This window comes from Centropristis striata, chromosome 24 (genome assembly GCF_030273125.1).
Source record: "Centropristis striata isolate RG_2023a ecotype Rhode Island chromosome 24, C.striata_1.0, whole genome shotgun sequence".
Taxonomy (NCBI): Eukaryota; Metazoa; Chordata; class Actinopteri; order Perciformes; family Serranidae; genus Centropristis; species Centropristis striata.
Window position 1 is genome coordinate 21,079,422 of NC_081540.1, and position 17,652 is coordinate 21,097,073.

The 17,652-nt window shown below is 41.4% G+C and overlaps 1 protein-coding gene across 1 annotated transcript in view; it reads left to right on the plus strand.

The window, feature by feature from the left end:
* The first annotated feature begins 1,196 nt into the window (after positions 1-1,196).
* The window catches only part of prox1a (prospero homeobox 1a), a 60,352-nt gene continuing 43,896 nt past the window's right edge, over positions 1,197-17,652 (plus strand). Inside the window, 4 exon segments of the mRNA XM_059327933.1 lie at positions 1,197-6,870; positions 9,890-10,305; positions 10,949-11,566; positions 12,011-13,252. Coding sequence (XP_059183916.1) covers positions 9,955-10,305; positions 10,949-11,566; positions 12,011-13,252 — 2,211 coding nt within the window. The 5' untranslated portion in view covers positions 1,197-6,870; positions 9,890-9,954.

Sequence of the window (17,652 nt, forward strand, 5' to 3'; positions counted from 1 at the left end):
GTCTAATATTGTGCACAGCAATCAACCTCAAAGTATTGTTCTAATTGTTATTGTTTATTGTATTTATTTATTTTTTGCACTTCCTCAGAGCTGAAGCTTGTTATCATAGTTGCAGTTTCTTTTTGCACAACTGTTTTTATTATAAATATTAAACTTGTGGTTCTGTTAATTTTTTACATGTTGCATTTTTCTTGTTAATAAAAATATTTCTGTTAAATTTTGGGGTCTTTGTTTTTATCCTGGTGGTATCGAAAATGGCATCGAGTATCGGTATCGAGTTGAAAATTTTAGTATCGTGACAACCCTTCTATCTATTCTGTCGTATGAGGACATGTTGTAAAATTACTAATGTTGTAACCACCAAAAAATCTGTTATGTGTGCTATAAAATATGAATGCACCAACAGTGAAACCAAGATGGAAAGTCACATTGTCCTATAAACACTATATTGATTGATACAGCTTCTAGTTACGTGTTAGGTTGATTTTTGATATTTCCTAGCTAGAGTTAGTGGGATTTTGTCAGATGTAATGTATATTTACAGGCATTTATTGTACTTTTTTTTTACTTTTTTGGCCTAACCTTAGAGAAGTAGTTTTGTAGCCTAAACCAAATTAAACTTCTGCCTTTTTCGGGGCCAAAACCTTACGAAACTGAAAATACCAAAACATTGACTGACTTGACCCACTAGAAGATGGAAGAGGCCGATATCGATGACTGCAGTGTCAGAAAAAAAAAAAATCTATATTCAATTAAAGCCTTTTCAAACTTGATTGGTCAATACTACTTAGACTTCTTTATATGGAAACCAGAACACTTCTGTTACTTAACTCGCTGGAGTCTTGGGCTATTTGGTCCATTTTTGAATCCTTTTCATGTCTTTCTGTGTATTTTTTGGTAATTTGTGACTTTTTTGTGTCTTTTTGTGTCTTTTTTGGTCATGTTGTGTCTGTTGTTGTGTCTTTTTTAGTTATTTTGTGTCTTTTTTTAAGTCATTTTGTGTCTTTTTTGGTAATTTTTGTCTTTTTGTGTCTTTTTTTGGTCATTTTGAGTCTTTTTTTAAGTAATTTTGTGTCTTTTTGTGTCTTTTTTTTGTCATGTTGTGTCTCTTTTGGTCATTTTGTCTTTTTTTTAGTCGAACACAAAATGTAATTTTGAATCTTTTTTTTAACTTTCAAAACACTTTCATGCTCAACAAAGAATTTTAAATGTGTCAAAAGTGACCAAAGGTGTCAAATCTACCATATAAGAGGGTTCCATCCAGTTCTATCATTTGATACTAAATCTATTTGAGCTTGTCTCCAGTTTTACTTGGTATATCATCATCAAACTGAAACTGGCCTCATGGAGTTTACAGCCAGAACTTTAGAGGTAAATTTACAGTAGGGCTCCACGCTGCTTTGTTTTCTAGTCTGGATGTCATGAAGAAGTCTGGATTTGGAGCTTTTGGAGACTCTAGAGGGTTAATATAAGATAAGATATGACTTTATTTATCCCACAGTGGAGAAATTTAGCTGTTACAGCAGCTCAAATCTTGCCCCATTCTGCATTCATATGTATATATCTATTTATAGATATAAGTCTGTCTAAATTAAGTGTCTAAAATGGATTTTTAAAGGACACATCTCCTCTTAAGAACTTTATTTTTACAGCACCAGAACAACTTTAACTAACTTCACACAATTGGATTTTCTAACACAAGATAAATACAAGATTCAGAGATTTTGGCGAGTCGCCAACGAGAGGTAACCACAACTGTTAAATATTCTTAAAAAGCATAATAAGGAGTTCATGACAACATACTGTACATGCTTGAATAAATAAAGCAGATGAATACAGTAGAACCCTTTGCCTGTCCCATTATCCACAGCACACACACACACCAGTGCCCTTACCTAATTTATTCACACAATATGTAGCAATTTGTGTCTTTTTACACATCATTCATGCATTATGAGAGTAGCAGGAGAAAGGAAAGCTGAGAAAAGCAAGCAGGGAGAAGATGACGCGTGTGAAAATGTGTTTTATTTAGCACTGTTCGGGTTTTCTTTGTCAGCTAATGTCCGTGTTTTTGGCCACAGTGGCGAGCAGAGGAGCCCAGATAGCCGGTAATATCTGCAATAAGACCTTTTTACCACCTCTTACCTCTTCACCTATACGATATGGTACTTCTGTAGTCAAAGTGTGTGTGCGTGCGCGTGCGAGGCGCGCGCTGGTTTGCGTCACGGCTCTCAGAAAGGACCCTGGGACCCTCCTCGACAGTGAGAGCTTTTAGCTCTTCTTCGCTAATGTCCTGAATAATGGCATCTTGATGGAGAGAGAGTCAACGGAAAAAGAGAAAGAGGGGAGAAAAAGAGACGGAGGGAAAAAGAGTGAGAGGAGAAAGAGACAGAAAGAGAAACCTCTGCATCCATCTGTCTTTACCTCCGGACCTCCATCAGTGGCAGGCCTATCATTATTCCCTCTCTCTGCCTTTCTGTTTTCATTATTCCCGTTTTGTCTCCTTTTTCAGCATGATGATGATCCATGGGGATAAAACACACGTCTCAGTGTGTGTGTGTGTGTGTGTGTGTGTGTGTGTGTGTGTGTGTTCTTATGTGGCATTGTGAGCTTTTAGTGAAGCGAACTTTTCATCATATCGAGCCATTATTAGGAAGAAAAAGCTGTTTTTAGTAGCATGAAATGATCCCTCAAGATGTGGCATCACTAATGGACTCCAAACTTTCACTCATATTCTACATCTCAATGCTTAATTTATCTCCTTGTGTGATTTTTTTATATCAAATTTAAGAGAAGTACATCTTAGTCTCCCCCACAACTTCAGCTGCAGACTTCTTCCCCCTTTGCTGACGCTTTTGACGAGAATAAGCCTTTGTTCTAAAACAATCCTTAAGAGGTTCGGTGGTGACGTGGGTGATGCTGTGTGCGTGTCTTCTTCTGTCCTTGGTTGAAACAGAAAAGTGGAACTGGAATAAAAGTGTTTAAGACTTGCAAGATGAAAGTGAACCTGTGGTGAGTGACTTTGTCTCATGTGAAAAACTTTCCTCAACGTGTGTTAAAAACCTGTTAACCTCCTGAGAGCCGAGCTTTCCTTTGGTTTGTATTGATATGTTGGATTTGTAGGACCTGATAAGTACAAAAACTAAGCATTGTCTTTGAACAGGAAGTAGTTTTTTTGGGGGGAAGGGTTAATTTTACTACACAATTAATTCACCAGTGTATAAAACTTTTTATTTCCTTACATTTGGAAGCACAAATAAGCAAATTTTAACCCTAAAATCAGATCAGCTTTTGTACCTTGTTTGTCTTTTGATTGACTTTATCAAGATGCTGCCATCTGATTCTTACACTGATTGATGTTTTGTGCTTTTTCTAGAGTGTGTACTACTGAGGACAACGTTTTATAGTTAAGCAGAATTAAGTATAAGGTCCAGAAAACCTAAAATGAAATTACATTACATGTCATTTAGCAGACGCTTTTGTCCAAAGCGAGTTACAATAAGTGCATTCAACCTGATGGAACTAGACTTAGACCATAGGAATCAAGTAAGTACATAACTTTAAGAGCTAACTGTCATCGCTACAGGAGTGCTATATGTTAAAGAAGAAAAGAAGAAGAGAAAATATATATTTTTTAAATATATCTGTTAGGTGACCATGACTTAAGCGAGGTATTGTTGGAAGAGATAGTCCACATGTGAGGACCCAGGAGGCTGCATTTAATCCATTTTCTAAGTGGTTTGGAGTGAAACCATACAAATGTATATATTGACACTGATTCTTTCCATTTCAAAGCGACTGCAGGTGTTGTTTTCACTCTTTCCTCATGTGGGGAAACTGTCCCCACGGATCTTATGGTCAGCTGAACGTTGTGCTGTTTGTTTGGTTAAATCCTCTGCTATTAGCAGCGGGTGGTTGATTAAAAACCTCCCTGTTTGGTATTTGTAAGGTCACTCTGGGATGTCGCTGTTCGGCTGCACTGAGTAAACTGTAGGGACAGTTCAGGGTGAGTGGCCATGACCGACACACACTCCACACTTTCACTTTCTCACACACTTTTCTCTCCTCTCTGTGCGGACACGCTGCTTGTGTGTGTGTGTGTGTGTGTGAGGATGTCTGTCATTCATTGAGTAACACACACAAACAGTAACGGGGGTCATTGCCACATCAGGCAAGCAAACACAGGGAGTTCAACAAGTTAAACATTAATACTTTTATTTGTCAAAACAGCTGCTACAAATCTTTTCAACACCATATTTATATAGATGTTGCTTTAAAGTAGCCAAACTTCATTTATTATGTCTTGTATTTTTAATTTAGCAGCTGCTCTTTTACTCTTTCTGTCTTTTTTTCTGTAAAATGTCATTATTTTTTGTCATTTTTGTACCAATGTTGCCCCCTCCTCTCTGCAGAGAATGTTTTCCACATGCATACAGAGCGCGAACACCCCGCCCCCCTCCTGTTTTGGCCTCACAGTCAGGAAATACATATTTTTCCATAAGCTCAGGAGCATTTAGTGCATGTTACCGTCTCTAAACGCGCGCGTTTTCTCCTCATCCAGCTGCGCGCTCTGCTGCAGACGCGCGTCTCCACGCTCGCATATAAAGAGGAAATAATCATTTCAAAGTTACCAAACTGCAACATGGCATCACCCTGGGCGCCGCGGCTCAAATAGGTCACAGCTTTTACAGCTCGTTGTTAGGAAAAAAAAGTTTCTGTGTGTTGCATTGTGGTGCAAGTTAAGCTGCCATGTCTGCGCCAAATAATTGGCGAGAGATCGTTAGAAAAACTGGGCCTTTGCATGCAATGTGAACCTGTGCAGCACGGAACACACACTCCTCGGGGGAAATATTTATTTCCATTTGTGGCTTTTAATGTTTCTGCAAATTAAAGCGCACGGCACAGCTGAAGAGTACCTTAAATAATTGTATAAGGTCGCGTAAATGCCGATTATTCCCGTGCGTAATTAAGTTAAGAGGAAGAGCTGCTGGATAAGTGGCACCGCCGCGCGCAGCTCTGTTGCTGCTCGTGCGCTGATATTTCATATTGTATAATAATGGAGAAATGCAGGATCCGGTTGGAATGACCTCGTTTGGGACACAATGCTTCAAGAATGCTGTTTTTTATATCAATAACTTCTAAATTATTTAAAGCAGGGAATAGGTATTTTTCATGCCTCTGCACAAATCTACATATTTACTTTAATCCAACGAGTCTGCAATATAATTCCGCTTTTTTTTAACCATGCAAAATATTTTTGACATTACAGAGTTCCACTTTTATCACACACTTCCTTATTTTTCTTTAGTTCCTTCACACAGTTTAATAAATTAATCATAATTTATGACCTGTTTTAAATAAAGACGCGGTGAATCTGACACTCTACCTTTATGTATAATAATTTTATTAACTTCCCTGCACACTATTTGCTGTTTATGTGATTTTAGTCCTTGGTTGATTTACACATAAAGCGTCCTAATTCTGTCTTTTTTTCTCCCTGCGCACTCTTAATAGAAAGACTCATCAGTGAGCCTTGAACGTGCGTGTTAACTCAGCACAACAATGCAACAAACACAGAACTGCAACCTTTACAATTATAATTAAACTGTAATTAAAAGCTGGCAGTATTTCATAAAAAGTGATCATTTTAGAAAGTAAATAAATAATTTGGTGCTCAAAAAGGCCTCATCGTGCTGTTTTTTAAAATTACGCTTCATTGTGGTAATTTTATTGACATATTTGTGTTTTATTTGCTCTTTATAGGCCGAATGATGGAAGGGTGATGGAGAGATTCCTCCGCTCTGCTGAAGTGTCCTTAAGCAAAGCAGCGATCAGCTCCGGGGGGGTTTCCTGATCTCTGATCTCTGATCTCTGCTGTTTGGAGAAGAAGAAGAAGAAGAAGAAGAAGGAGAAGAGGGGGAGTTTCCCCCCAATCACAAGTATCTGCTTATTTTTCTGCGCTTCCTTTTGATTGACAAGGGGAGAGCTGAATGCGCGCGGCCAAATTAGAGCTACGGAAAGGCACAAAAGGTAATTATTATCATAGTTTCTGACTCGTGGGAATCAAAGGAAACATGTTTATTTAAAAGACTTCATTTAGTTCAGTGCTTGCATATGAATAACCAGTGGTTTGTTATAATATCTCAAGTTTATTTAAAGAAAAAAGATGTTAATTTACTCATGTATTTGTATGATAAACTGGATATAGCTGCGATAAATAAAATAATGCTTTAACACACATAAAAAGTAGAAATGAATTGTATTCGTGCAGCTTATCCGCGGATGAGAAAGCTCCTGACTTTACCCTCTGCTCCTCTCTCCTCCCTCTCCCTCTCCGCTCTGGCTGCGCGCTGTTTTCGGGGGGCTCCTCATAAATAAAATCCACCGTCCCCCCGGTTCCTCTTCCTTATTGGTCAGGTGGAGTCGTTACCTCACTCCGGGGCCGGTGACGCGGCGTCTTCACGTATCCTTGCACGCGCGTCTCTTCTTGTTTCTTATTGCGAGTCTTGCCGGTCGGTCAGAGGGAGAAAAACGGGATTCGCGGCGAGCCGGAGCGAGTGCCGGACGGAGCGGGTGCGCTCGATACTAAACACTTCCCATCCCGGGAGGAGAGCGGCGCACAAGAGCACACTCTCTCTCTCTCTCCTTTCTCTCTCTTCCACACACTTTCTCTATGACTCTCTCTCTCTCTCGATCCCCTCCCGCACACACACACTCACTCACGCCCGCGCGCGCGCACGCCCTGCATACGTCTCCACTTTGCCGTAGTAGATTACGGCATTGATCTCAACGACGAGTGCGGATCTGTCTCTTGTGTTCGCCCTTTCTTCGACGGAGCGACTTGGAGGAACGCTCGAGAGAGAGAAGTAAGTAAGTCGTATTATTTATCACCGTTATTGTTGTCGCTCGTGCGCTTATATGTTGTATGAGTGTGTGTGATTTGCATCGCTGTAAGTTAACTTCCACTGTTGAGACGATCCATCTTCGGCACACAATACGGATCCAGATTTAGTTGAATTTTGGACTGTTTTTTAAAGTGTTTCTGACTTTACGCGCGATCGTCTCGGACTCCTTGTGATCGTTGCCGGCTGTGTGAAGGCTGGAGAACTCAAATCTCACACAAGAGTTTGTTTTATATAAATATGAGCTTTTGTCGCTGTTTTCTGCCGGTTTACTTTTCTGAGCTTGCCAGTTTTTTGGTTATTCCAGAGTTCAACTCGCTTGGATTTACGCACCTGCCGCAGCTTTTAGATTCCGTGTTTTTTATGGGCTGCTGAAGTCATTCAACGTCAAAATAAGTTTCCAAATCGCCTTTCTCCTTCAACCAATCAAATAAAATCTCTTTAAATGATTTTAGTTTAATCTTATTGATCCGTAATTTAAACACCAAACTGCTCGAAACACAATATTTATCTCTTTCTATTGGCACAGCTTTTCACTGCTTTAAAAAACTTTACATTCATTTATAATAAAAGACTAAAACAAAGATGGAAACGTTTGCAGCCAGTCGACTTGTCCTGTTGTCGCTGAGCTGCCGCTGTCTTGTCATTATCGGCACTAATTGTTGTTTGGATTGTGACAAACATCTCTCCAGTCTATTTGCCGTCCAGAACGCCGTGCGTAAAAGTAACAGCTTGCGTTTTGTGTCTGACTGGACAGCGGTGCTGAGCGCTCGGAGCGCACACAGGAACCATCCACTTCATGCTGAAGTTATCAATAATAACTGCCTTATTAGGTTCCTCTTATAAAGGAGTAAAAAGTGTGCAAATTATGACCCCTAAAAGTTAGATTTCCCCAAAAATGTTGACCTTATTTTTCATTTTTGCCATTTTAAGTGCAATTTATTTATAAAAAGCTAAAAAGAAAACTTGACAAAGTCTTAATTCTTTTAACAAAGATAAATTAATTGAGCCATGACCTACCACACACAGGTTTCAATAGAAAAAAAAGCCATTTACAGTTGCTCAACGCTTACTTCCCATTTCAGTTCTCAGTTATAAATCGAGTTATTTCTGCTCTTCAAATTCAGATTAAAACAAAACTTTCTGTTGTGATAGAGAAACCCCACACACACTCTCACACACACTCTCACATCTCCTTTCAGTGCTCACCTTTAAACAGTCATTGAAAGGCTTTTGGAACTACCGTGGTGGCATTTGAGTTTGATTTATGTCAGATAATATGTGCACAGAAAGGCTTTTATTAATGCACAGAGGAAACATTTGCAGTTTTTACTCAGTTTGACCTTAGGCACAAATTTCAAAATAAGAGAGCTCTTTGGACCCTAAACTGTTTGTCTCTACCTCCCCTCTGTGTGTGTGTATGTGTGTGTGCTGAGGAACCAATAGATAGTGTGTATGCATGTACTGCATGTGTGTATCTGGGTCACTGCCGGGCACTGAGCTGAGGGGCTCAATGTTTTTCTGAACACCTCTTGGTCTGCAACAGCGAGTCACATTCAAACTCGTCCCCTGCTTGGAAACTTTCATTTGGTAATGGGCTCTGCAGGAAAAACAGGCGTTGTAATCGAGCAAATGTTCTGTCACGTTTTCTGCCTTTCTCTTGGCGATTTTTGTTTTAACTGTGGAAGAGGAAGCTGCTCCACTGCACGGTTGCAGGAAGCAGCTTTTAATTTGTAAAATATTTCCATAGTCTTGACCCTGAAATCACTTGCAAAGCAGATGCAAACATGTAACATGGAACACGCTGCCTGGATGCATCTATTTCCACCATTCACCCTTTTTTTAAATGGCTAAAGCTCATTTTTGCTGATTTATTTTGTATAAATGAATGACCGAGCTCTATCTTTGGACTTTTGTTTCTTTAACTAATCAGATTTTTATAGCTCAGGTTTGACATCCTGTACTTTCTGAAGATTTTTAGCATATTTTGCAAGTTTCTCAGTCAAATGAATCCACTATATGTACGTGGATCTTTGATAATTCCCACAGCAAAGAGAGTTTTAGGTGCTTCCACAACACAGAAACGACCTTTAAGCAGTGTTTTCCCACTTGCCGTATAATAGATATTCACAATAAAAGAAACCGAGCTTTGAATGTGCAGTTCATGGAGAACTTTTCAAAATAAAATACTCGAGCTCAATAAGATCTACCGCTCTTAAAAAATGTACGATAAGTACTTTTTACATCATGAGAAGTAGTATAAAAATTCACACACAAAAGAGACGTTTTATTGCGAGTGGAGTGAAATCCCTCTGACAATAAGAAAGAGCCTGTCGATTCTTCGCAGCTCCTCACAAGACGGAGAAATCAAGGTTAGCCCTCGTGGGATGAGGAGGAAATGGGAAATAATTTTAGTTACTACAGGCAGGTGTTACTTCTCTCTGGGAATATCTCCTTGAACTATTTTAAAGAGTTTTTTTTTTTCCTCACAGTGGTTCCCTTGGCTTTTGGTCTAGAAATGCATTGTGAGTAATGTTGTGAATGTGGTCGATGAAAGTGGCTTTTTATCAGAACTGCTGCTGTTGAGTTCTTTATAATATTTGTGATTGTTTTTATATATGTTAATTGTGTCTACTCTGTTTGATAGAAAATGTTTATTTGGGTTTTATAGACGAGAATTTAATCTTTGAAAAAAATCTGAAATAAGAGACTAAAATAAAAGAAGTCAGCTGGTTTCAAGTTTTGTGCCTATATACGTCAATATAATTTATATAGTTAAAATATTTATTTCTATACTGACTCACTCCTGTTTCAAAAATCATTAAATATATCTACTAGTTTTAAAAATTGCACTTCATGCCGAATTTTGCCAAATTAAAAATATCTTATTTTGCATATAAAACCTTTAATACTGTCTAAATATCAATTTCCAGGTGATATAAAAGGTTGAAATGATCTAAACGTGTTTTTTGTGTGTGTTTTTCCAGGTAACTCTTCTCCCCCTGTGTGTCTGTGAGGACCCCTGGTCATGTCCACTTAGCTCCCCTGCGTGATGCCTGATCATGACAGCACCACCCTCCTAACCAGACAGACCAAGCGCCGACGTGTCGACATCGGGGTGAAGAGGACTGTGGCTAGCACGCTATTCGGCCGCGCCAGGGAGACCTTGCTCGAAAGCATGAACCAATCGCACGGCCCCGATCAGGACGGAGACTGCTCGTTGGTCGGCCACGGCCACGGCGGCGCCAACGGAGACGGGGAGAAGTCGAACGTTTTGAGGAAGTTGCTGAAGAGGGCCAACTCGTATGAAGACGCCATCATGCCTTTCCCTGGTGCTACCATCATCTCTCAGCTACTGAAGAATAACATGGGGAAGAATGGAGGGAGCGACTCAGGCTTCCAGGTACATTTACAATTGGTCATTTAGCAGACGCTTTTATCCAAAGAGACTTACAGGAAGAAAAAAAAGCAAAAACAATCAAGGTATCGTGCAATAAGAGCCATTAGTGAAGTGTTAGTGACAATTCTTTAAGGAGTAGAGTTGTCGTGTGGTGCTAGGAGAGAAGATGCTCTCTGAAGGTCTTCAGGAGTTTTTTTAAAGGTAGAGAGGGACGCACCTGCTCTGGTAGGAACTGGTAGTGTGTTCCACCAGCGGGGAACAAGAAATGCAAAGACTCTCGATTGAATTGGACCAACGGGGGGCAGAGCCAGGCGCAACGGTTGTGAGGTGGCATATGTCTGAATCAGGGCGTTCAGGTAGGTAGGTGCAGGATCGGAGACAACTTTGTAGGCAGCATTAGATATTTGAATTTGATGCTTCAACAGGTAGCCAGTGGAGCTCAATGAGCAGCGGTGTGACATGTGACCTTTTTGGTAAACACAAACACACACCAAGTAAACCAAAAGTCAACCAATCATTGGTTTTAGCCACCTTGTATCTTCGTTTTCTTTCATATAACCAAACAAATCAGCCACTAAACAGTCAAAGATCCATTCTATGATGAGTTTAATTCTTTAATATTGAGTCTTTCTGTCCTCCATCACAGGGAAGTGGAGCTCTGTCCAGTGGAGGCTCAGAGATCCACGCCGAAGACGCCTGCAGCAACTCCTCCCGCGACCGGGACAGCCCGTCTGACTGCCTCTCTCCCGGGCCTCCTCTCCCTCCTCCACCTTCCTCGTCCTCCTTCGGGAGACCACCGCCTCCTTCGAGCCTCAACTCCCACGCTCCCTCCCAGCCCCTCTCCCTCTCCAATTTCGACTTGGACCGGCTGTCGGACGAGCACCTTCGCGCCAAGCGTGCCCGCGTGGAGAACATCATCCGCGGCATGAGCCACTCGCCGCTGGTCCGGCCCAACGGCGACCCCAACCAAGAGAGCAACCGGGAGAACGAGAACTGCAGCAACAGCAGCAACGACCACCGGAGAGACGGGAACGGCCACAACGCCAGCAACCACAACCACAGCCGGAGCGACGGCACCTCTTCCCTCCTGAGCTCTCCGGGTTCGCGGGGCGGTGTGGTCAGCGTCGGCGAGGTTTACAGGGAGAATAAGAGGAAGCAGCGTCTGCCGCAGCAGCAGCACAGCTTCACCCAGCTGGTGTGTTCCAGGCAGGAGCAGAGACAGGAAGAGAGACGGCAGCTCAAGCTGCAACTGGAGGACATGCAGGTTAGCGCACAGCTTTTGAGTGGAAGTTTGAAAGTAAAAATGAATCACAAATTCCAACAACTTCAACCTCTTAGATAGGTTTTTCCCAATTGAAAAGGGAGCTGATGCTTTTTATTGAAGTCTTGAGTTCTACATTTTCAAAATAACAAACTAAAGCCAGTAAAAGCAATAAGAACCCTGGACTTCAGGAGACAAATGAACTTTGATAAAAGGGCACAGATTCAAGGAATACCGACATGTTTCTTATTCCTTGATTGAGAATTCAGAGCTGATACAGAAGGTCATTGATTTTAGTTGTTACAGTGTAGTAAAAAAAAAAAAAAGGATGGGTTACATAATGCAAACTGTACTATCTTCGTTTCTCCTTTTGTATATTTATAGTAACAAGTGACCTTTACCTTCAGAAAATATGTTCCTAAAAATGTTCTGTTCTCTGTTGTTCAGAAACAGTTACGTCAACTCCAGGAGAAGTTCTACCAGATCTACGACTCAGAGACAGAGGAAGAGGAAGAGAACGGCGAGAGCAGAGAGGCCAACCGAGGAGGAGAAAGAGAGGAGGACGGTAACTTGTCAGAGGACAGTATCCGCTCCGACGGCCTGGAGGAGAGGTACAGGGACCGAGGGCGCCACGGCAACGACGACCTGTCCGAGCTGGACCCCGGCCTGTTCCTGGACCGGGCCCGAGCCCTTCTCCGAGAACAGGCCCTGATCGACGGAGAGATGGAGGAGGACGTGGACGGCAGGGAGGAGGAGGAGAGGAACGTGGAAAGGGTGATGAAGAGGAGAGGAGGAGCAGCAGGTGGAGGGGGAGGAGGAGGAGGAGGGAGGCAGTTGGCAGAGACGCTGAAGCAGGAGCTGAACTGCGCCGTGTCGCAGGTGGTCGACACCGTGGTCAAGGGCTTCTCCTCGCCCAAGCAGGCCGTCAGTCACCATCACGGCTGCCACAGCAGCACGCCGGCTGCACCTTCTTCTTCCTCCAACTCGTCCTCTTCCTGTCCTCCACCTTTCGTCCCCCTCCCCTCCCTCACCCCGGACTCGCGCTTTGGCGGTGGCGCCCTGGCGCTCAGTATGAACGGCGACGGCAGCCCGACCCCCAACTACCACTCCTCCAACCAGCGGCTGCATTGCTTCGGGGACGTCATCGTCCCGAGCCCGCTGGATTCCTTCGGCGGTTTGAGCGGCAGACTGAGCGGCGTGCCGACGCCCAACGACCAAACCGAGGCGCTGCCGCTGGTGGTGCGCAAGAGCGGCGGAGGCGATGGAGGAGAGAACACAAACCCGTCTCTTCCTCCTCCTCCTCACCATCCCTCCCTCCACCCCTCCCCCCTCACGGCCTCGCTCGGGTTTAGCCCTCCATCCTTTCGCCACCCTTTCCCGCTTCCCCTCATGGGCTACCCCTTTCAGAGCCACCTCTCACACGGGGGCGGAGCCGGCTACCCTCCGGGGCCCAAGGACCATCACCGGTCCTCCCCCGACTCTATGGACATGACCCGGGAAACTGTCAGCCTCAGAACCAAAATGGCGTCCCTCGGAGGGGGCCATCTCAGTCATCACCACCACCACCACCACCACCGGCAGAGCTCACCAGGCCAACACGGACCAGAGGGTCTGTCCCTGTCCCTCATAAAGTCTGAGTGTGGGGACCTTCAAGACATGGCCGACATATCGCCTTACTCAGGCAGCACCGTATCCTTATCACTGTTCCTGTGTGTGTGAATGAATGTGTGTGTTATTTTCACCTTATCAAGTTGTTAGTCTTGGGTTAGTTTAGGGTGTCAGAGTTAATGTGTTTCTAACCTGATTTGAGTATCTAGTGCATTAAAACTGACAAGAGTCAACATAGTCAAACTGTTATTATTCACACTAAATCCACTTTGAGTGTGGTTGATGGACATTAGGGTCTTACATTGCAGAGAGAATAGTAGCAGTTTAGTGGTAGTATGGTGAAAACACTACAGGAACATTTAAAAACACAGAAAAGTATTCCAATTGTTCCTCTTGTTAAGTTTAAATCATGGTTTGATCAGAATGCTAAAACTCTTCGCGTCCGTGATGATACACTGCTTCTCCAAACAAGGAACTTATAAACTTTCTTCGATATATTTGTAGCAACGTGTTACCAAGAAATCTACGTCAGGTCACGTTGGATAATGTTTTTGAGAAGGGCTTGGGAATATATGGTTGTTGACCAAAAAATATACATACATTAACCAAACTGTCGGGAGCTACAGAGTGATCTACAAAAAACTAAAAATAATGGACCTGCCTTTAAAGTTTGTGGATAATATATGCAATCAGAGATGTGTTTTAATGATGCCCCTTATTTTTATTAAGTCAGCGGATATTATTTATGTCCTCATGTTGTGTCATATGACATATTTGACCTAATGAATTAAATCCAATTTTACATACCACATAAAATAACATGTAGTTTGGGACAAAGACCACGTTATCGTCAGCATATGTCCTTACTTTTTTGCGCATTTTGAAAAAAGTTTAAATCTGCAATGATTGTTTCCTGCTCTCCAAAAGTTACTTTTATCATTTTTATTTTATTATTGAAGCGAGCCTTTGAAAAACATTACCACTGACGACAGCCAATGTATTTATTTTTCTCAAACATACCTCGTTCCCGTAATTACCACCCATCCCATTGACCTCTAGCAAGAAAAACGAGTACACGAAAGAGCGTGACAAGTGGCCGAATGGTCAAAAGAGAAAAATAAATAAAAATATGAATTAATAACAACAGCAACAGAATATAAATGATAAACAGAGGCTGGCACTAGTAGTAACAGATGTCATCCACATTGCTAAGAGTCACATTTTTACCTCAGAAGCAGCAGCAGGCCGCAGTCAAACAAAGTCTTAAATATCAATTAATCTGCATTAATTGGTTCCTGGTCTGACCCTCTTGTTTCCTCGCTAAGTGGGGAAGATGAAACGAGCCGCGCTGGGTCTTGCAAGAGGGGGAAGATTAAACAGGTCGCACGCTGCTCTCTCAAGCTCTTTTAAGTCTTTGCAGCAGGTTGTGGTGTTTAAAGGTGCTGAGAAAGGCTAGTGAGCCCCCTCTTCAACACACACACACTCACACACACACACACACACACACACAGTGTCTGAGACACTTCGCCCCGTTTGGTTCTCTTTCATCACAAAGACTTTGTACATAAATGCTCAAAGCAAATCATATTTCACTGTGTTTATGTGCGTGGGTGTGGGGTAAGACCTTGTTCATAGGAGCTCAAAGCTAATCATATTTCAAAGACAGGAACAGGTGAATGCTTGGCCTTATTGATGGGAGCTTTCGAAATGTGTGTGTGTGTGTGTGGGCACACTTAAGGAGAAGTGCGATATCTAAAATGTTAGTTTCTTGTTCACAGTTTTGAGCTCGTCCCCCTCTCCATCTCGCTTTCATTTGTTGGCCTTCGGTCGCAGTTGCTCGGCAGCTGTATGTACCTTTCGCAGCGCGCGCACACACACACACACACACACACACACACACACATACACACTCCCATTCGTGTGCGTGTGGACAGGTGCTTGCAGGTAGCTGTTTATCCTAACCTTTCATATGGAGAGGGCTTCTCCCGGCCCGCCACGCGTGCACACACACACACACACACTTGGGCTCAAACACGTGCGCACAGGCTTGAAGAACAAAGTGAAAAGAAAAATAAGACTTTGAACCCGACAAATAGGAACTCCTTGCAGCTGCGATCGGGACGTGATCACAGTGTCGTCTTCAAAGCCAATTTAGATGTTGCTTTAATTAAAAAAAAGAAGTATTTGACACGTCTCTTGATCCGGCTGAGCCGTTTCATTCCGAAATGCTTTGCCATTCATTTGGAAGACGAAAAAAAAAGTCTTTGAAATTAGACATTAGTATTTCAAAGATAGTGACCACCCTTCAACCCTCCCTTTTTTATTTTCTAAAATTGTTTGGTGTTTTTAGGTTTTTTTACGAGACATTTCATTTTAATAACAGCAATTCAGTCCATTAATATTATTATATAACTTAAATATTTTTAATGATATTTCTCATCCTGATATGTAAATGGACAGAAAATTACTTTACCATTTAGATAATCAATTGACTTATTTAAGTTAATCATCAAATAAAAAAACCTCCTCCGACGTGACGATTTGTTGCTTTTCTCTGATGTCTATCTTTGCTATTATTGGAACCAATAACTTTTTATTTTACTATTTTCTTACATTCTATAAATTCAATACTTAATAAGTTTGACTGTAAGTGCATTTTTTTAAGTATGTGTGTGTGTGTGTACCGACCCAGTTCAGGTAACTGAAGCATTCTTAGATCAGCAAATAATATTTTGCATTATATGAAAGCTTATTCAAATGATTTATGCCATGATGAACAATTAAATACAATCCTGATTCCAAATAACGTATTATGCTGTGAAAAACAGTATAAAAAAAGAATACAATAATTTGCAAATACAATAAATGAGAAGACGTCTAGTACCCAAACTAGGAAACTTTTAGTTTCTTCTAAATATACACACACTGAATTAAATGCCTTTTTTCTTTTTTTATGTTTTACACAGGATGCAAACTTTTTTTGTAAGCAGGGTTTCAGTTTTATTGCCAAATAAGCATACTTTAATTGTGCAAATATGCAAAACCACACCACACCGGTTCAGACACACCAGTAAATTTACTTCATTTTTTCTTATTATGGGGATTTATTTATTTATTATAGGGGCTCTACCTTCTAGTAGGTCCAGTAGGTTGTTATCACAAATCAATGAGCTGCTATATTAACATGTGTGTTGTTGGCAGCACCTTATAGCACCTTATACCAACTTCCAGTACGCACGTCGTGTTTGTAAAAACTTTATTTACATGCATTTATTTGACTTTTAAACTAGCGAAACCAGGAACTTTTTTGCCCTAAATTTACTTCAGTTTTTCCTTTTATGCAACCTAAACACTCAAAAGCATCAGTTCCCAAACTTGGGTACGTGCAAAAATAAAATAAAAAGAGAATGCATTAATTATTTCGCTGATTAATTAGAATACATAGCGGTTTAGGTAGCTGGAAGTTTAATGTCTGAATGTGTAAAAAGTTTGTGAATCACTGCTCTAAAGCCGTCGTGGCATCAACATTGTTTGAAAAAGTATCCAGGGTCGGACTAGGAACAAAATTTGGCAAATCTGGCCTTGGCAACTTCCGCCAATGTCGCCAACAAAACAATAGGTAGATTGACCTGCACTCAACAGGATTTACAGCGCACATACACACAATTAACAGGAAGATAACATCAACTGAATCAAACTACTGTTAGTAATAAATCCACCTGTATCTCAACAACGGGAAACGGACGGGGATGAAAAATGACCCTGGACTGTTTTGACTGTGACCGGCCCCGTGGCCCTTCAGACTCACCGGGCTGTGGGGATTTACTGGCAACGCTGCCAGATCTAATTAGTCATTATAAAACATCTGGCCGCATCAGCCTCAAATGACTTCAACCTCACGTCTCTCGGCTTTTTAGCAGCACTTTGCGTTTTTGTTTTTTTTCTCTTTTGTTTGTCCGTCTAACTCGACTCCACTATTTTCCCGAATATCAGACGGATAGGGGTTGGTCTGAAAGGCCTGCAGCAAAAGTAATTGGCTATTGCATTTGTCAGTCTTTCTCTCAGCCAATCAAAGTGGTTTGGACCAAGATTATAATAGTTTTGGATTTTTCATTAGTTTTAGTTTTAATCCTGTTGTCAATTTTTGTTTTCAAATTCAGTTAGTTTTAGTTAGTTTTTAGAGTGAGTTTTCTAGTTTTAGTTTAGTTTTTATTTTTTGAAAATGCTTAGTTTCAGTTTAGTTTTTATTAGTTTTAGTGTTAGTTTTAGTTTTTTTGTAATGGGCTATGTGTTGGGTGCCAGATTCAAAGAGGTCATAATAAATGTTTCCTTCATTTCCTTTGGTTTATCATCTCAGCCCCAATAAGGTTATTAACTCTTACAGTTCTGGGTGTTTTGAATTTGGTTCTAGTGTAAACATCCCAGTCTCAGTAAACATATTTACCATGTGTTGCATGTTCAAATAGAAACACTGAATTATG